At 33.2% G+C, this 21,622-nt stretch overlaps 1 protein-coding gene across 8 annotated transcripts in view; it reads left to right on the top strand.

Moving 5' to 3' along the window:
- Positions 1-21,622, top strand: part of LOC6036978 (leucine-rich repeat flightless-interacting protein 2) — a 122,689-nt gene that overhangs the window by 99,713 nt on the left and 1,354 nt on the right. For 7 of the 8 annotated variants that reach the window (XM_038249403.1, XM_038249404.1, XM_038249405.1 and 4 more), the window contains 4 exons: positions 6,718-7,035; positions 7,100-7,463; positions 12,888-13,040; positions 13,108-13,292. In XM_038249403.1, coding sequence (XP_038105331.1) covers positions 6,718-7,035; positions 7,100-7,463; positions 12,888-13,040; positions 13,108-13,292 — 1,020 coding nt within the window. Of the gene's footprint in view, positions 1-6,717; positions 7,036-7,099; positions 7,464-12,887; positions 13,041-13,107; positions 13,293-13,368; positions 13,643-21,622 lie in introns of those variants that run through there. The other variant, XM_038249406.1, reaches the window with a different exon arrangement.

Raw genomic sequence — 21,622 nt, 5'->3', positions numbered from 1 at the left:
GATTATTGCATTCGATCGTAATATTACGATCGTAATTTCTCGACTCACGATCGAGATTTCTCGATAGTATAAGATTACGACTTACCATCGACAAATCTCGATCTCTACCATCGAGAAATTTCGATTGTAATTTTACTATTGAGCAATTCTCTACAAAACCGGCCGATTTTGACCATTTTTATTTTTTGTATTTTTTGATTTGGCTCAAACTTTGTGGGGGCATAATATTCAATGTTTGGCCCTTTTAAAATGTTAGTCTTGATTTAATTTTTTTCAAAATATTTTTTTCGAAAATTTCACGAATGTGTCATGTATTAACATTGAAAATTGAACCATTAATTGCTGAGATATCGTCATTAGAAAATCGTGGGCTGTTTGGGTGAGACTTAGGAAACTTCAATTTTCGTGTTTCTTTTTCTTTAAGCCGCTGTATCTCAACAACCAGAGGTCCAATCTTCAATGTCTCTTGCACAATTTTATAGCAAATTTTCTGAACTTTTCAAAAAAAATATTTTCAGAAATGATCACTCATGGTCACTATTTTTAAAAATCGAAAAACTGCAAATATTTCGCTGAAATCAATCTCTCGGTGGCTATATCTTGAAAACGGGGCCCTTTATCAAAAAATCTGTAAAGTAGTTTTCGATTGCAAATTCAATTTTGCATAAAAAAATTAGGTCAAAAAAATTTTATGTATGAAACTTCGATTTTTTCCACAAATCACCAGTTTTTCAAGAAATCATAACTCGGCGGCAGATTTTTTGACCATGTTTCTCTTTAGCTCAAAAGTTGCGGATTTTTGTCCCCTAAAACATATAAAAAAATCTCGAAAATCAAAAAATACTTATTTTGGGAATTTGAATTTTTGTAAAAAAAAAGTTAATAAAAAAATCGAGAAATTTTTTTTCCGTGTACCTATTTTTTTCTAAATAGTCCTTAACAATACCTACAACTTTGCCAAAGACACCAAATTGATCAAAAAGTTCCTTCAAAAGTTACAGATTTTCGAATATTTACGTACCATTTTTGTATGAACAGCTGCCAAATTTGTATGGAAATTTATATGGACAAACTAATGATGCAAAATGGCTTCTTTGGTCATAGGGAAGGCCCCCACAAAGTTTGAGCCAAATAAAAAAATACAAATAAAATCCATTTCCGGTTTTGGTAGAAAATTGCTCTATTGAGAAATCTCGTTCGTGGATCGAGAAATTACGATCGTAATTTGTAATACAATTTTTTTTGAATATTTTTTTAAACAAAATATTTAAAAATTTCAAAACTTTCAAAAATTTCAAAATTTAAAAACTTACAAAAACTTTTAAAACTTCAAAAAATTTACAAATTTTAAAAATTTAAATTTTTTAAAAAAATTTAAAATTTCTAAAATTAAAATAAATTCAAAAAATTTGAAAATTTAATTTTTTTTTAATTTCTAAAATTAAAAAAAAATGATTTTTTTTTTGAATTTTTAGAAATTTTTGTTTTTTGTTTTATTTTAATTTTTTTAAAACTTTTAAAATTTTCTGAAAGTTTTAATTTTTGCCTTTCTTACTAAAGAAAGGTATAGGTTTTACTTTAAGCCAGGACGTCATTTCCAGCTTCGTAAATATGTCGATTCAGCATGAATTTTAAACCGAAAAATCGCTAAAAATCACACTGCATCGATTTTCGACGCTCTATCGATTCACCTTGACAGAACTCGTCTATCTCGAACCCTCGAATTTTGAGAAAATAAATTCCGTGGAGGTCGAGTGATGTTCGTATGTGGTAAAATTTTGCAAAATTTTGTGTCGCGCCGTTCTCAGCTCCCATAAATCCGATTTCAATTCCCTAAATGCAGATGAAAGCTAGTGTGCTGAACCTGGGCGAGTTGCCGCGCAAATTTCGAAATATCCATCTGTTTTCGGATGTGTCTAGACTTTTCCAGAAAATACACAGTTTTCAAATGAAAATATGGTCAAAATTTTTCATTTTCATACCTTTTATTTATCTCAAAATTGCATTTTTCGAGCCCTACAACCTCCCAAATTTTCATCCAGATTCATAATATGGTTCTGGAGTTAGAGCCGTTTGATTGACCTACCATAAGAAACAAAATCCCTAAAAAAAGGTAAAAGCCCACCTGGTGACCTTCGCCAACATTTTTCATTTCTGATTTTATTCGAAATTTCTTGCTACATTCATAGTACAGACCATGAGTTAGCATCTGAAACAAATTCGACATCGATCGGCAATCCCGATCATTTTTAGAACGATTTACTTTTTGCCTTTCTTACTAAAGAAAGGTATAGGTTTTACTTTAAGCCAGGACGTCATTTCCAGCTTCGTAAATATGTCGATTCAGCATGAATTTTAAACCGAAAAATCGCTAAAAATCACACTGCATCGATTTTCGACGCTTCGTCGCCAAGTCGACAAGTTGTCAAGTTGAGCTTCGAATACTGGCGCGAGAATGCTGGCGCATATGTTTTGGCTCGGCTTATACTCGTTCGTAGTAGCTTGTCTACCGATGTTTCCTTCAACATGTCAGATATCGTAGCTTTTCGGTTTCTTTTGCTCTGTCCGTTTTTGCATAACTGTCCAATGTTTATGCAAAAACTTTTTGACATAGGACATTCATCCGGGTACAATCAATTTGTTTCCCGTATGCTCCTAAAATCGCCTTTAAGTAGGCTTCATTTGTCGTGTCGTTTTATTTAACAGAGTTCATTGGATTCCAATAGGAGCTTTCGAAGCTTCTAAGCTTTATATCGTTTTCAAAGTTTTCAATGCTCGCGACGCCATCTACCTAAGGTATTGCGATTGAGTGTGTAGTGGTGAGGTTGTAAAAATATCTATCTCTGACTCTCACTTTCGTAGACGCTGAATGGCAAGCTTCCCACTGTGCGGTTAACTCGGTTTTGCTTTACGCCTGCTTTGTTCGGTTTTTGGGCTCGTACCAAAACTAGAAAACCAAAACCGCGATGTGTGTCGTCACTTGCGCATTGGAAGCTAAGAATTTGTACGATTAAAAATATTCGATAGGTGAAAATTGCATTTTCAATTTCTTTTAGAAAACACATCATTAATAATACCTTGCTTTCATCATAAGATTTTTTGTATCAAGTCGATGTTGTGAATTGAGAGATGTTATATTCTTTAGTAAGAAAGGCTCTATCTCACCCCTGGTGGGATTAAATCGGGTTTTTTTTAAATTTTTTATTTTTTTTTAATTTTTAATTTTTTTGAAATTTTTAAATTTTTTGATTTTTTTTAAATTTTTTAAAATTTTTAAAATTAAAAAAAAAATGAAATTTTTAAAATTTTTGAAATTTTTGAAATTTTTAAAACACGTATCGAGATTTTCTCGATAAAAAAAACTAAACATTCAATATTACGCCCTTTTAAAATGTTAGTTTTGGTTTAAAATATTTGAAAATATTTTTTTCGAAAAAATCGGAAAATTTCCCGAATGTTTCATATTTTAACATTGTAAATCGGACCATTATTTGCTGAGATATCGACATTAGAAAATGGTGGGTTGTTTGGGTGAGACTTAGAAAACATGGCAATATCTCAGCAACTAAGGGTTGTATCAAAAAGTTCAAAAAAGCAAAATATAGAGAATTTTCTCAGCTTTTCAAAAATATTTTTTCAAAAGTGGGCAAACATGTGCACTAATTTTAAAAAATGAAAAACTGCGACTATTTTCAAAAAAGTTACCAAAAACTGGCCTCAACTTGAAAACGATGCACTTTATCAAAATTTCACTAGAGTACTTTTTGATTGCAAATTTGATTTTACATCGAAAAATGAAGTTGAAATTTTTGCGACCAATATTTCGATTTTTTGAAAAAAAATCAGTAGGGGAAAGTGGGGCAAGTGTAACAAGCCAAGGAAATGCTCGTTATAACCCATTAAAAAGCTAAAAAATCTGTCGGATTTTATTATAATCATCTTATTCTAGGTCTAGGTTAAGACATTGTTAGAAAAAGTTTTTAAAAAATCCTGTTTTTTAATGTAAAAAAATGATTTCAAAATTTTTGATTTTCCGTACGTTCTACTCAACTAGTGGGGCAAGAGCAACAATGCATGAAAAAACATGTTAATTTGTTAACAATTGAACTGTTATCTCTTAGATACAACAGATTAGAATGTATTTCAAAGGTTTCTTCCATTTTTAGATTAAATAATAATATTTTACTAAAAAATTTATCGTTTCTACGAAAAAAAAAATAACTACGATGATAAATAGTAAATTTTCATAATATCACTATATTTTGTATGGACATTTTTTTAACAATTGTTTATCAGTTTGTAAGTGCTTTCAAGTATTTATTTCCCAATAAAATATGTTGTTTCAGCAATTTGTATTTTTTTCCATACTAAAAATCCATATGGTACACTTGCCCCACCTGAACAAGATTTTTAAAAGCTCTCAACAAAAATAACCAAAAGTTAAATCATGCTTTGTAATAGGTGCATCTCATTAGTAGGGACACTACTGATCTAGGAAAAATAGCATTTTGATAAAATAAGTCTTAAAACGAACCCTAAGCCTTATTTTGTACATTCCAAATATTATAAGAAAACAAAGGTTTTGAAAAAAACTTCATTAAATCTTATGCCCCGTGGCGTTTGCGTCGTTTTGGCGGTTATGTGGTAGTAGAATCAGCTAATTGCATTGCTAGCAACAATTCCTCATACTGAAAATAATCAAAATTGTAAAAAATTACGGCCGTACGAGCGATTGTTCTTCTTGCCCCATATGGTCGTCTTGCCCCACCTTCCCCTATTGATTGAAAAATTCATAACTCGCTCAAAGATTTTTTTCACAACCTGGAACTTTCTGAAAAGTTGGCATTTGATGTCCTCTAAAACATTTCAAAAAATAAATAAAATAAAAAATAGAGTTTTTTTTTGCAAATCAAGGGTTAGTGACAAAAAGTTAAATAAAAAATTTGACATTTTTTTTACCGTGTATCATTTTTTTCAGTGTAGTCCATATCCATACCCACAACTTTGCCGAAGACAACAAATCGATCAAAAAATTCCTTCAAAAGATACAGATTTTTGAATTTTCATACACAATTTTTGTGTGGACAGCTGCCAAATTTGTATGGAAAATTATTTGGACAAACTAATGATGCAAAATGGCTTCTTTGGGCATACCGAAAAAAGTTTCAGTCGGATTATAAAAAACAAAACAAAAAAACGAATGATCGAAATCTGAGAGAACTGCTTATGTCAGAAAAAATGTTTAATTTTACCTCTGAAAATGTGTAATTTTACCACTTTTCCGGTGTAATGTCACTTTTTCTGTCTAAATTGAGGCAAAATTACATCATAAAAGAGGTAATATTCAGCTTTCTAAAGCCCTCTAAGTCTTTTTTTGTTCAGGCATGGTAAACCATCCTAGAATTTCACGGTCTTTAGCAAAGTTTCAAAGAAATATGAGGACTATATTCTGATACTAAAATTTAGTTCTAGTTTTGGCCGCATAGATGGCGCTAACATCCAGAAATCAAGATTGACTATAAACTTTTAGTGTATAATTAGACCATTACACAGAAAAAAATAATGTAAATTTGGAAGCTGTAATTTTTTAAGGTTGAATATTACCTCTTTTATGATGTAATTTAGCCTCAATTTAGACTAAAAAAGTGGCATTACACCAGAAAAGTGGTAAAATTACACATTTCCAGAGGTAAAATTACATCTCTTTTCTGACATAAAAGATGTACCCCTTCCCAGATGTAATATTACCATGATTTTTTTTTCTGTGTAATTTAATAAACTGTCTCCCAGAACAGTTATTTTTGGAAATTTCGTCATGCTCGGTAACTATACGCAATTTGGCGAGATATGCAACATTGTCAAAGACACCAACTTGCTAGGAGGTCACTAGAAAAAGTTAAATTTCAGCGCCTCCTATGCGGCCAAAACTGCAACTAAATATTGGTACAAAAAGGTAGTTCTGATTTTTCTAAGAATTCCCAAGGCGGTTTGATAAATTAATCTGGATGAAAAAATTGCTTCGCAAATCGCGTTTTCATAGTGTTCATGCAATTTGTGACATAAATAAACCAAAATGTTAATTGCGCACCACACCCTTCTCTCCCCCATTAAAATCAGAGCAACGGCGACAAATGTGCCTCCACTCCAATCGCCAGCACTAAATTTCCCGTTGATCCTTTTGTCACATTTACCCTTTTAGGGGGAGGGGAGAGATCGACCCTCCCCACCTTCGGTCACATAAACTAGTATTAACGATCTTCCTCCACGCTCCCAGTCGGATCAGGATTTCCACGACTTCCGACTCTCTAGAGTTGAACGCCGCGGCTCCAGCTGTAAATCTTGAACGCCTAAACCCTATGATGCGTACGGTCGTACGGCTTCTTCACTTAATTTAAGTCGATCGGATTTCTCTCTCCCCGAAGGGAGAAGTGGCACACATGGTCTGGAAGTGTCACCTTCCATTGCGTTGCGCGGGATCAATGCGCCTTACCCTAAGAGGGAGGTAGAAGTCAGTAATGTTTACGTGTTTATTGTCGTTTTGTCATTCCGGTTAATTTCCATCTGACTCTCCCTCTCGCTTTCAACTCTGACTTGAACCCTGACTTTGTTGGTGATCTGTTCGTTTCTTCGTTGTTTTATGTCCCCGTGAATTGTCCCAAAGTGGTCTTCGTTGAAATTTATTACAGCTTCTTTCTCGTTTCTTTCGTTCAATTTCAGGCGGAAGCCCGGCTGGCAGCACGGCGGCAGGCCCGAGCCGAAGCCCGCGAGATTCGGATGCGCGAGCTCGAGCGCCAGCAGAAGGAACTGGAGCAGAATGCGGACCGGGTGTTCGACCTGCAGCAGCAGTCCGCCAGCCTCGGCACGTCGGTCGACACGTCGCTCGGTGCGGCGCGCACCCCCGGCAGCCGGCTCACCGTGAACAGCAGCACCGTCGGTGGCGGCATCCGGGGCAGCTCGCTGTCGTCCCGGCGGAGCAGCGAAGACTCGCTCGAGGAGGAGGGCCGAAGTCTGCGGGATCTGCGGCATGAGCTCAAGGTAGGGCGTCAAAACTGTCCAAAATGATCTTCATCTTTTAATTTCAACCTTCTTCTTCAAACAGGACGTCGAGGAGCGCTTCCGGAAGGCGATGGTCGCGAACGCCCAGCTGGACAACGAGCGGGCCTCCCAAAGCTACCAGATCCAGCTGCTGAAGGACAAGCTGGAGGAGATGGAGGAGTCCCATGCCCAGTTGCAGCGCGAGTTTAAGGAAAAGTGTCGCGACCATGACGCGTTGCGGCGGGCCAACGATAAGCTTGGGGACGAGCTGAAGATGGTGCAGGGTCAGCTGGCGGAGCGGGACGCGCTGATTGAGGAGCAGGGACTGGTGATTGTGACGGTGGAGAACGAGGACGGAAGCGATGCGAGGCGCGCGCTAGTCACCACGGAGAACGCCCAGCTGCTGAAGACGGTGCAGGGGTCGTTGGGTGAGTAGCGAAATGGGTTTTTTTTAATTATTCAATATTAACAAAGAGATTTAAATTTTGGCCTAAGCCAAATTGACGCTTTATTTTGGGTTAGGCCCTATACTGTTCAACTTTTTGTTTTATTTTTCGTGATTATTTGTTCCCGAAACCTAAAAAGGTTATCCTTTCGATCCAAAATAGTTTTTTAAATTTCTTAAAAATTAATTCAGACTCGTAATTTTGAAGTAAAAATATCAAAAAATGTTTAACAAATAGAAATTTCAAAATATCAAAGAATTTAAGAAAATATGTTTTCCCTGGAGTGATACGTTTTTTTTTAATCTGTGGTCTAACTTTGAAAATAGGATCATTAGTTTGTGAAATATTAGTTCTCAAAAAACTACAATTATCTCATTTCTTTTTCTTTTATGTGCTGTATTTCAGCAACCAGAAGTCCAATCTTCAATGTCTCTAAGGCAACATTTTTGAAAATTTTCTGAACTTTTCGAATAAACAATTTTTAGGACTGGTCAATCATAGTCACTATTTGGAAAATTCGAAAAATTAGATTATTTTCAGTTAAAATTAAACTGTAAGTGGCTACATTTGCAAATTTGATTGTACGTTGAAAACTAAAGTTAATTTTTTTTTTCACAGAATTTTTTTTTTTTTCAAAAAACACGGGAAAAATCATACTTTGGCGGCAAAATTGTTGTCCATACTTCTCTATGGCTCAAAAGTTGCGGTTTCTTGTTCCCTTAAACATATATATAAAAAAAAAATACGGATTTCGGGAAATTGTTTTTGCCTTCCTCACCTCACTGAGGCAAGGCTATAAAATCACTCGAAAAATGAACTTCTTAAATACGACTCCTAGATATACCTTCACGTATAACTATCGACTCAGAATCAAATTCTGAACAAATGTGTGGGGGATGTGTGTAGACATGATTTTTTTCCACACGATTATCTCAGAACTGACTGAACCGATTTTGGCCGGATCCGCCTTATTCTGTTCGTTTTGGGGTCCCCTAAGACCCTATTAAATTTTATTCAGTTTAGTTAAGTATTTAAAAAGTTATGTCAAGAAAAATATTTTTGTAGATGCAAAAAAAGGTGATTTTTTGCCTAACCTCAAAAGGCCGAGTCTTTTTGTTTACGTGCGAGAGTCGCGCCAAATGCGAAACGCCCGATCGCCACATTGCTTCAAAAGATGAGGAAGTAAAATGTCGGTCCCGGCCTTGGTTGTTAGGACGTTAAGTCAATCCACGTGTAGGAGTCGTGTCCATGCCATAAGTACAAACAACACATCAAACCAAGCCTACTCCGGTGGAATCGCTGGCGGCGGTTGGACTCGCAATCCAAAGGTCGTCAGTTCAAACACTGGGGTGGAAGGTTCCTTGGAGTAAAAGAGGTTTTGGTGCCCTCCCCATTCAAGCCTTCGGACTCCTAGGTTCGAGCAGAAACTTGCAATAGAGACCACAAAAGACCCGGGGGTCGTTAATGTGGATGGTTTGATTGTAAATGTGAGGAAGGCACCACCTACCTAATGGTGGATTTAGAAACGTTTTTTTTATTCAAAAAAGTTAATTTTAGGCGTCTTTTATGTATCAGTTCAGACTTGTAATTTTTTACAAATTAAAATAGTCTACTGGAATAAAAAACAAAATATTTGATAATACTTAGCGCAATAATCATTTATCAATCGAGGCGAGGCTGTCATCTCTTTTTTTTAAAATATTGATTTTTCAAGGTCGTCGAATAAACGGTATATGGGTCATTTCGCGCCAAGTGGCACACCACTTGAAATTGACTTTTTATGGTCAAGCTCAAAATTTGTGGGGCTATTGATGTTATCAAAACATGTAAGAATCCAGATTTTTAACCAAATTGGACCAACCCTTCTTTTTTGGCACCGCCCCAAAGTTTTGCGATTTTCGCAAATTTTCCAAAAAACCTCTTAAAGCTTAAAAATGCGATGTCTCGAAATTGTGCTTTTTGGGTCCAATTTTGCTGATATTCAAAATTCTTGCATGTTTTGATTTTTGATAGTAGAAACAGCTCCACCGAATTTGAAAATTATCAGAAAAGGTCGATTTTGAATTTGTACTTTTTTGTGTACCGCGTAAGTAACGGTGTTGTTTTTTTCAAAGCTTTCTCTAAGATTATTTTTTTTTGAATATAGTAAGTTTCAAAGAATAAATACAAAATAACAAGATAGCATATTTTTTCGAAAATACTCAAATTTTCATAATTCGCAATATGGGTTCCAAACGATGCGAAGTTTTATGTGCATTTTCACTTAATTAGAGTTTTTTTTAAATATCAAAAGTGTCAGAAAATACCTTATTTTTTCGAAAAATACTCAAATTTAAAGAAAAATACGGTTATAATAAAATGTGGTACTTTGAGAAAAATTGTGTATTCAACAAAAAAATATAAAACTATAATAAAAGGAAAAAAATTTGCTTCGCTTGATAGCCAAAATTATACAACTTCAAGTGTTTTCAAAAAACAGTATTTTTTGTATTTTATAAAAACACTCGAATAAATTAAAATGCATTCAAAATTTCGCTTTGTTTGATACCTATATCCCAAATTATGAATATTTAAGTACTTTGAAAAAAAAAGGTATTTTGTGAAAATTGTATAAATTTGAGAAATTTGTGAACATTTTAGTATTTGATGAAAATGTTTGTGCTTTACAAAAAAAAAAAATAAATAAATGAAGTGAAAATGCATACAAAATTTTGCTTCGTTTGATACCCATAAAAAAATATGAGTATCTTACAAAAAAACTCTAATAAAGAGAAAATGTGTACAAAAAATTGCTCCATTTAATACTCATCTTCTGAAAATGTGAGTAACGTCATGATTCGAATTCCCGGACGCTTCGAAACCCGGACACTTCAACTTTCTTTATCAATTATTTGGATATAAGTACGCATTATGAATGTCAAAACTGTGTTATTTGATGAATTCTAACATCAACTTTCATTTAAAGTTTGTTTGGACGCTGTAGTTAATGCCAACACAATTAAATTAAATAAAAATATGAGTTTACCAAAAATGGCGAAACATTTCAACGGAAATATTTCATAGGCGTCCGAAGCATCGGGAAGGCAAAGCAGAAATTTATGTTTTTGATTTTGTTAAATTCTAGCCATTTTTTATATAAACTATCGATTATTTTGATGTTAACAGCTTATGTGAGACCTAAAGAATGCCATTCACCAACATTTCAGTCCAAATTTGTGCGATTCATAAGCAAAATCGAGTGTCCGGAATTCGAAGCAAAAGTGTCCGGATTTCGAATCAGCTTTTAACAGTGTCCGGGATTCGAAGCACAACAAATCATTTTAGTTTTCAAATTCTGATGAAAAATTGTTAGAAAAGGCATATTTTGCATGCAGTCTCCTAAAACTAACTGTTTATACTAAATCCTGATGATATTTCTACATTTCCAACTTATTTCATGATTTTTTGCCAGCTATAACAAAAATAATATGGTACTAAGTGTCCGGATTTCGAATCATGACGTTATTTTCCAAAAAATCGGAATTGGTAAAAATTTTAGTATTTTCTGAAAATGTTATGTTATAGATAAAAAAAATCTAAAAAGTGAAAATGCGTACAAAACATCGCTTCGTTTGATATTTTTTTTAAAAATTATGAAAATTTGAGTACTTTCGAAAAATATGGTATTTTGTGAAAAATTGAGTATTTTACCAAAAAATATCGCTCCAAACGATTGCAAATTATGAAAATTTTAATATTCTCTAAAAAATACTGAGTTTGTAAAAAATTTAGTATTTTACAAAATCAAAAAAGGGCAAAAGCATACATAACATTGCTCCGTTTGATGCCTATCTTCTGAAAATTTGAGTATTTTCCAAAAAATCGCAATTGGTGAAAATTTTATGTTATAGAAAGAAAAATCTAATAAAGTGAAAATGCGTGCAAAACTTTGCTTCGTTTGATATATTAAAAATTATTAGAATTTGAGAATTTTCGAAAAATATGGTATTTTGTGAAAATTTGAGTATTTTACAAAAAAAAAACTTTTCTAAGGGTAAAATGCATACAAATTTCGCCCCGTTTGATACTAAAAAAATACGGAGTTTGTGAAAATTTTAGTATTCTACAAAAAAAAACATAAATAAGGGCAAAATCATACAAAATTTCGCACCTTTTGCCACTATGTTTTTTTTTTCGGCAACTACCAAATTGTCGGATGTTCAAAGTACACAAATGAAAATTAAAGGCAATTTTATCAGTTTTAGAAGACAAAAATATGAGAAATTGATCAAAAATATTTGTTTTCCTAAAATTTACATTGAACTGGTATAACTTAAAAAACAAAAGATTTAATCAAAAAATGAAAATTTGTGTTGTAAAAATAATATATTTTTTAATAAATATTAAAAACATGTTTTTTTTCTAAAAATCATAGCTCTGTAAAAAAATGTTTGTCCATACTATTCTTTATCTTGCTTAAGTTTCTACTAAAGCCCTTTTCTGAAAAGAGTAGAAATATCTGAAAAATCTGAAAAAAAAAACGAACATAAGGTTAAACAATTTTAAGAATGCCTTATAGTCATTTTTACATTGTCGTCAAATTTAGATTTAAAACTGATACTAAGCTAAAAATTCTCAAAAATATCCAAAAGTTTTTTGCAAAGTATTACCAGAATAAAAAACCAATGGTTTTCCAATTATTTTTCAAAAATTTTGTTTGTTTTCATGATCGTCAATTTCAGTTGTACACAGAAAAAAAATATGTAAATTTGGAAGCTGTAATTTTGGAAGGTTAAATATTACCTCTTTTATGATGTATGAAAAAGCAACATTACACCAGAAAAGTGGTAAAATTACACATTTCCAGAGGTAAAATTACACCTTTTTTCTGACATAAAAGATGTACTCCTTCCCAGATGTAATATTACCATGTTTTTTTTCTGTGTAGGGGAAATTCTCGTATGTTTGGCAGGTTAAGCACTCGCTCCTAACTCAATCCAATTTACTGATTTTCACTATTTAAACAACTAATTTTGCAAAACTTTTGATACAAACTTGCTTGCTCACTTCTTATTGAGCTATTTATCACTCGATTTCAGTTGAAAACGCTTTTAATTAGCTTTAATTGAATGTCAAAGTTCTGACCTGCCAACATTAGAGGCACGCTGGAATTAGATGCTGTTCCCCTATATTGTGTTTGTATAATAGGGTTAAAACACGTAAAAATCACGGTAAACTGGGTAAAATACTGATAAAAACTATAGTTAAGTTAATTTTATATTATTGAACTTAATTTTATAAATATTTATGCAGAAGTAATAACTAAATATTTTGTTTATCATATTATGTTATTATTTATTTTTTTTTTTTTTTGGCAAAATAACTATTGTTAACCTTAAATTTTCTCTCCCTCTTTCCCACCCGCAGATGTAAGGCTCAAAAAGTTCGCCGAGGAAAAGCAGGAACTGCAAACGGAGGTGCAGCAGCTCCAGCAACAGCTGAAGGACATCAAGACCAAGGGCCGCAAATACAGCTCGGTAAACGGCGCCCTGGACGATGACGACTACGAGGACGCACAACGTATGTGAATTACACCTAATCTTATTGAATTAATTTTGCTCAGAAATAAATAAACGTTTTATTCCAGGAGAAGCCAACAAACTCATCACCGACTACAAATACAAGCTGCAAAAGGCGGAGCAGGAGATCGCGAACCTGCAGGCCAGCCTGGCCCGGTCCGAGTCCCAGGTCATCCGGTACAAGAGCACGGCCGAGGCGGCGGAAAAGGCCGAAAGTGACCTCAAGATCGAGCGGAGAAAGCTGCAGCGGGAGGTGAGGCTTTGGATTTTTTTTTTCTAGAATAGTTGGATGGCGAGAGATTTCTGACCGATCTCTTCAATTTGAACAGCCAATTATCACCCAGTTCTGGGACGAGTGCCACTGCCAGTAGCGCGCGACAACTGCGACTTTGACTTGACTTGAGAACTTGCGCACGCGCACCCTCATTGACGACACAATAACTAGTAATAATAATCTGCCTACCACCTTGAGTTGTGTACCTTCGACAACTGCGAGCAAAACAAGTATATTGCCACACAACGCAAACTCGAGCTGCCTTCGTTGGCGCAATCGATTAATTAGGCTGCAATTAAAATTAAAATTATGTTCTTTTGCGCGCGCGAACTTACTATCTCTTACGACGACAACTACTGACTTCGACTAACTAATAAGGGTTTGCACTGCTGCAACTGGCTCCGTCAATTAACCTTTGAGATCTTCCGAACCGGGGTGGTGTCATGAACTAATTTGCGAACGCCCCTCTTCGACGACCAACCCAACAACCAACCGAAAAAAATATGTGAGCAAAACCTTTGAGAAATTCCCATAAAAGAGTTTAAGAGTTTGGAGTTTTGTGTTTCGTTTGTGACCGTGCTAACTCAATTCCGGAACGTGCGCCTCAAACCCCATCTGGAGTGGCGTGGTTGGGAGCGCTTTGAGTTTGAATTTTGAGCTAACCTTTTTTTTGTGGGTTTTGCAGAAAGAGTCATTACTGCAGCAGTAGCTGCAGCATCAAATGGATGAATAAGAGGGAGTGGGAGTCGTTTCATGACTACTCTGAGGTGTGAAGAAGTGATTCATGCCTATAGGCGCACCCTGAAGACACTAGCGCGAGAGTCAAGGTTATAAGAGGTGCGGGCGCGCGCGCGCCTGCTGTGTTATGAGGTCAATTACCGACTAAGCAGGCCGGGAGTGGGATGGGTTGGACGGTGTTAGGCGAATTGGAATCTTTTATGACTTTTTTGGGAAGGCAAATTGAGTCATTTGCGTTTTGAGCTATTGTCAAAAAAAAAAAACTTATGATGATTGAAACCTGCGTGCTCTGAGACATCGGACAACGATTATTTCTTGATTTTATGATTTCGCATTGATTCAACAGTTTTGCAATTTTTTTAAAACATGATTTTCGGAAACGACGAAAATATGCTGAACAAAATTACCTAATTTTTAGATGTATTTTCAGATGTATTTTTAGATCAAATTCAAAATTAAAAACATTTTTTTTAAATAAATTTAGTCATTTTTGAGATACAGTCCAGACTCGATTATCCGAAGATTTGTATGGGACTTCGGATAATCGAACCACGAACAAATTTTTTTTTTCGTTTTTTTCTTTTTCTTGTTTTAAACATCAAATTTGAGTTCTGCAACTCCATTTTAGTAAAATTTGAATAGTTGATTGCCTACTAAATAATAAAATGCATTTTCCATCTTGGATTTCACCATCTTGGATTTAAAAGTTTTAAATCACTTTAACGTAGCTTACTGCCCATGTTCGCATAAATGTCCCATATGCAAAAACACAAGCTGAGAAAAACGCAAAACCAATTTGTCCCACACAGAAGGCTACCTGTTAAGTTTTCGCGAAAAAAGTGGATTTCCTCCTGATTTCTAGAACAACCAAACTGCATCAATAACTCAAAAGTGACGAAAATGCATATGGGACATTTATGTGATCATGGGCAGTTTAGAGGTCATTTAGGGATCAAGCTCGACAATAAAAAATTAGGCATCGATTTTTTTGTTTTATTTTCGTGATTCGATTATCCGAAGTGAAATTTTTCCGAGGCCTTTGGATAATCGAGTCTGGACTGTATATGTACCAAAAAGTGATGTTTCTACAAATGAGCAGTTCTCTACGAAATCGGTATTTTTTCTTAAATTTTAATTTTTGTATTTTTTAATCCGACTGAAACTTTTTTGGTACCTTCGGTATGCCCAAAGAAGCCATTTTGCAGCATTAGTTTGTCCATATAATTTTCCATACAAATTTGGCAGCTGTCCATACAAAAATGATATGAGAAAATTCAAAAATCTGTATCTTTTGAAGGAATTTTTTGATCGATTTGGTGTCTTCGGCAAAGTTGTAGGTATGGATATGGACTACACTGGAAAAAAATGATACACGGTAAAAAAAAATTGGTGATTTTTTTATTTAACTTTATATCACTAAAACTTGATTTGCAAAAAAACACTATTTTTATTTTTTTTTATTTTTTGATATGTTTTAGAGGACATAAAATGCCAACTTTTCAGAAATTTTCAGGTTGTGCAAAAAATCTTTGAGCGAGTTATGAATTTTTTAATCAATACTGATTTTTTCAAAAAATCGAAATATTGGTCGCAAAACTTTTTCAACTTCATTTTTCGATGTAAAATCAAATTTGCAATCGAAAAGTACTTTAGTAAAATTTTGATAAAGTGCACCGTTTTCAAGTTAAATCCATTTTTAGGTGACTTTTTTGAAAATAGTCGCAGTTTTTCATTTTTTTAAATTAGTGCACATGTTTGCACACTTTTGGAAAAAATATTTTTGAAAAGCTGAGAAAATTCTCTATATTTTGCTTCTTCGGACTTTGTTGATACGACCTTTAGTTGCTGAGATATTGCAATGCAAAGGTTTAAAAACAGGAAAATTTATGTTTTCTAAGTCTCACCCAAACAGCCCACCATTTTTCAATGTCGATATCTCAGCAACTAATGGTCCGATTTTCAATGTTAATATATGAAACATTTGTAAAATTTTCCGATCTTATCGAAAACAATATTTTCAAAATTTTCAATTCAAGACTAACATTTTACAAAGGCGTAATATTGAATGTTTGGCCCTTTTGAAATGTTAGTCTTGATTTGAAATTTTTGAAAATATTTTACCGTGTATCATTTTTTTCCAGTGTAGTCCATATCCATACCTACAACTTTGCCGAAGACACCAAATCGATCAAAAAATTCCTTCAAAAGATACAGATTTTTGAATTTTCTCATATCATTTTTGTATGGACAGCTGCCAAATTTGTATGGAAAATTATATGGACAAACTAATGATGCAAAATGGCTTCTTTGGGCATACCGAAGCCACCAAAAAAGTTTCAGTCGGATTAAAAAATACAAAAATTAAAATTGAAGAAAAAAGACCGATTTCGTAGAGAATTGCTCATTTTATTTATTTTTTAAATTTAATCGTTTTCGAGATATATGTACCAAAAGGCGATGTTTCTACATATCTTGAAGACTTTAGGGGTTACATACATGTAGAAAATCTCAATATTTCATAATTTCGAATATTTATTAAATCCTTTACAAAGATGAATTCCAATCACTCCTGAAAGTTTCATGGAGATATGTCATGATTTAAGTGAGTAGAAGACGATTTAAATTTGAAATTTTAGCATGCGCAAAGCGAACTGTCAAACTTTGTGAGCGTTTTTCTCGGAACACCGAGTTGATTTCCGGATGCCACGATATCTCGAGATGGGATAGACCAAATCGGCTGAAATTTGTGGTGAAGACTCTCAAGACATATTCCGTGTGCTTGACGAAGCCCGATTTTTAAACCTGTTTAAAAAAATACAAAAATAAAAAACGGACGAATTTTTAAATGAAAAACACAAAAATATCTTTATCTTTTTTTAAATACACTTTTTTTAAATCGGCCTTCGTCATGCACACGGGACCGGTTTAACGAGTGTTTACCAAAATTTTGATCCGATTTGGTCAAAGCAGTGTTGAGATATCGTGGCACCCGTTTTTTGAAACTGCTAACTTCAAATAGCTATATCTCGGCAAATATACAACCAAATGTGTTCAAATTTATTTTATTGATAGATGAAAATGTATATGTTAATGCCCTGAAAACAGATTTAAAAAAAGTTTAAGCGTGTGCTCAAACCAACCTCTGAAATTTTTGCCAATTTACATGTATGTAACCCCTTAAATAAAATTACAAAAAGTTTTGGAAAAATTATGCCAAATATCATTTTTAGATGGAAATATCTTGAAACGGTTCACCAAATCGATAAATGTATTAACCCTCTACAACCAAACCCCGCCTCTACGCGGACTTCGATATAAAAATTCGCCAGAAATCAAATTTTCAACCAATTGGGTCCTTAAATTAAGCATAAATGTGTGATATTATTGTTCACAACGATAAAGCTTTTCTGAGTATAGGGCGTCCAATTTTCCCGGGTTTTGAAATTCCCGGGAAACGGGAAAAATATTTTTGGAATCCCGGGAATTCTCGGGATCCCGGGAAATTTTTGAAGCAGTAATAAAATCTATGCTTTCATTATATTTGTTATGTTTTTCAAGCCTAAAATTACAGAATTAACTCAATACTGTTAATTGGTGATAATTTATACTTCAATTTAGCAAGGACAGCAGTTTTTTTAAGATAGCTTAAAATACATTAAAAAATCGCTCTTTGATGTGCTTTGGAATTTAAATGAACCGCAATTTGATATATATATATATATATTTCTTTTTTATTTTTTTTTATATAACATAACTACAAAAGCTTAAACAATTTCATTGAAACTGTCTAAAACAACAAGAAATAAAAAACAACAACACTTTAGATAAGTTTAGAATTTTATGTTTTATATTAAAACATATTTTTAAAATTAGTCCTAAGTCACTACCGCCAATTGGAGATAATCGGGACTGCAGTCTGAATAGATACAGGAGATTTTAGAGCAATAACTTTAGAAATCGGTGTACTGATTGTTTTGTACTATTCCTGTTGTAACTAAAATCAATCAAAACAATCAGAACATTACGTAAAAAAAATTGGCTGAAACAGCAGTCTCAACTTTTTACTTTTGTCCTGATTTGCTACAGATGCCGGTTTTTGATGAAAAATAATAAAATATGATTTTTTTTTTTCAAGTTTAGTCATGAATATACCAAAATATAGTACCAATTCTTTTTTAAATAAATAAAATTTAATAGAAAATATTTAAAGCGCAAGGCATTTTGCGGATCTGTAAACTAAAATTTCAGCAATTTTCCCTAACAAGCCAAATTAATGCTGATACATGCCGATTACAAATTTTAATGCTTTAAAATTCTTATCGAGTACGAAGTATTCATTTCTATTTCTATTTCCACAACCAAATCTGAATTTCCAAACCAAAATTTGATTTGTTTTCAATTTCGGGAATTCCCGGAACAAAATTTAAAAAAATCCCGGGATTCGGGAATTCCCGATTTTGGAAAAATCCCGGGATTTTTGTCCCGGGAATTCCCGGGATGGACGCACTATCTGAGTACAAAGATCCTTTGTACGACCGCAAAGGATTTAAAATTGATTTTTAAATCAATTTGAAGAAAAACGTAACTTCGCGGCCCTTTTGATAGAAAAGGTCCTATTTGACAACTCGTTCCAAGGGGACCATAGTTGATCCATCCGAAAAATGTTGTCTTGTAATTATTTTTTTTTGCATTAAAATGAAAAAAGTTATCGGAAATGGATTTTAATCGTGTTTTTACCGTTGTACAAAGAAACTGGCATAGGGCTTTAGGACTCTATTATCGATCTTCAAAAAGCATTGAAAAGAAGAACTCTTAAAATTTAAGATTTTTTTTTGTTTTCACTAATATTTTCTTTAGGCTGGTACAAATATTTTTAAAAGTTTTTGTCCCCCCCCCCCCCCCCCCTTCAAAATTGGCCCGAAAAATCAGGGGTAAAAAAATTTTTACAATAAACTTCAAAATTTCAATGAAAATTCAAGTGCAACCAGCTGAAATCAAATTAAAATACATTCTTCTGCGTTTTAAATCATTTTTAGCATGTTTGGGTTTATTAAAAAATCTTAAGATGTTTTGAAAATTTTCGATGCAAAATCTTTTTTTTCGATACAATTTTTGTTTTTGTCAGATCTTAGATTTTTTGAAAACTAATGATTGCAAAACAACTGATCTAGTGTAAAATGCATTTTAAAACACATTTTTCATTTAAATGTGTAGACTATGGCTTGTTATTTAAATTTTTATATTTTTTATTTTTGCCCCCTTTGACCTTGGCCAGGGCCGAGGGACAAAAACTTTTTTAAATATTTGCATCGGCCTTATTACATGTTAAAAAAAGTTCAGTCCAGACCCGATTATCCGAAGGCCTCAAATACTCCTAAACTACGCTAAAGTGATTTTAAACTTTTAAATCTAAGATGGCGGCCAAAATGGCGGGATTGAAACATTGAAAAAATCCATTTTGTAATTTGAAAGGCAAACAACTATTCAAATCTGACTAAAATGGGGTCGCAGAACTCTAAATTTTATGTTAAAGTGGTATACGCACATCGGAAGGAACCGGTCAAGAAAAAACTCAAATGGGCAGCAGCGGCAGCGAAAGCAAGCCAGAGAGGGTGAAGGAAAGCCCCAAGAAAACGCTCCTTCTCCTTTGCTCTGCTGTTCGTAAAGCTGTTTCTTGACCCCTTTCCTTCCGATCTGCATACTAGCCTTAAAGGAAGAAAATAAAATAAAACGAAAAAACGCATTACTTTATTTTCGTTCAAGAAATACATGATTCCGCTAAAAAAATGGCCCCACTGATATAAAATACATAAACAAATTTTACAAGATGATCACTTTTATAAAAAAATCCTTGTAACGTACTAAAGAGTTTATTAGACAAACAAACAAATAAACAAACTCGCAAACTTGTTTGTGGCAAACTCGCAATCAAAGTAAAATATATGCAGGCTGATCAAAGTAAAATATATGCAGGCTGAGTTTTTCAAAAATGCAAGACACTTTTTTTTTACAAATAAGCATCAAAAAAACTAAAAAATCGTAAAATGTTTCAACAAATTTTCCCAAAAGTTCTAAAAGTTTTGGAACATAAAATAATATTTTTAAAATTTCTAAAATTATGAAAACTTCAAAAAAAAATCTAAAATTTTGGTAATTTGCAATCATTTAATTTTGTTTTCTGAAATAATTCGTTGAATTTCTAGATTTTTTTTTTTAGGAAATTATTATTTTTCTATTTTCAAAATAAAAAAAATAAATATTAAATAAATCCAAAAAATTAAAAGAGTCTCCAAATGTCAAAAATTAAAAAAAAAATGGGAAACTCCATTTTGTTTTAATTTGTAATATTTTTATAAATATTTTCTAATATATCTAATTTCTAAAATTTTAAAAAATTTAACAATTTTCTCAAGACTTTCCGTATGGTGTCGCGAGTAGGGGAAAGTGGGGCAAGTGTAACAAGCTAAGGAAATGCTCGTTATAACCCATTTAAAACGTTAAAAAATCTGTCGGATTTATTGGAATCATCTTATTCCAGGTCTTGACTGAGACTTTGATAGAACAAGTTTTTAAAAAAATAAGTTTTCTAATGTAAAAAAATGATCTTAATTTTTTAGATTTTCCGTACGTTCTACTCGACTAGTGGGGCAAGACGAACAACCCGTTGGGGCAAGAGGAACAATGCATGAAAAAATATGCTAATTTACTAACAATTGAACTATTATCACTTAGATACATCAGATTAGGATGTATTTGAAACGTTTCTTTCATTTTTAGATTAAAAAATAATTTTTTACTAAAAATTTTACCATTTTTACGAAAAAAAAAAATACTTAGATGATAAATAGTAAATTTGCGTGATATTATTATATCGTGTATGGACAATTTTTTAAACAGTTGTTTATCAGTTTTTAATATGTTTAAATATGTTGCTGCAGCAATTCGTATTTTTTCCATACTAAAAATCCATATGGTACACTTGCCCCACCTAAACAAGATTTTTTAAAAACTCTCTACAAAAATAACCAAAACATAAATCATACTTTATAATACGTGCAAGTCATTGGTAGGGACACTACTGATCTAGGAAAAATAGCATTTTGATAAAATGAGCCTTATAACGAACCCTAAGCCTTATTTTGTACTTTCCGAATATTATAAGAAAACAAAGGTTTTGAAAATAACTTCATTAAATCTTATGCCCCGTGGCGTTTACGTCGTTTTGGTGGTTATGTGGTAGTAGAATCAGCTAATTGCATTGCTAGCAACAATTCCTCATACTGGAAATAATCAAAATTGTAAAAATTACGGCTTTACTACCCGGGTCTGATATTGGTTGAAAGCCAACCCGAGCAGACGGAAATAACTTGAGAATAACATTTTTTGATATTTGAAAATGCTATGCCAATAACATTTTATGTTATTTATCACAAGATTTGTTATTCGCCGTTATGATTTTTTTGTTATTGGATTGTTATTGTAATAACAGACTAATAACATTTTTAGTTATTCCTTGGTTGCTGTGCACCCGAAAGACTCAGTTATCGTTCACTAGCAATTCCAGATCGTCA

This window comes from Culex quinquefasciatus, chromosome 1 (assembly GCF_015732765.1).
Source record: "Culex quinquefasciatus strain JHB chromosome 1, VPISU_Cqui_1.0_pri_paternal, whole genome shotgun sequence".
Classification (NCBI taxonomy): Eukaryota; Metazoa; Arthropoda; class Insecta; order Diptera; family Culicidae; genus Culex; species Culex quinquefasciatus.
The sequence above is the reverse complement of the archived record's forward strand: the minus strand, read 5'-3'. Positions and strand labels throughout refer to the sequence as shown.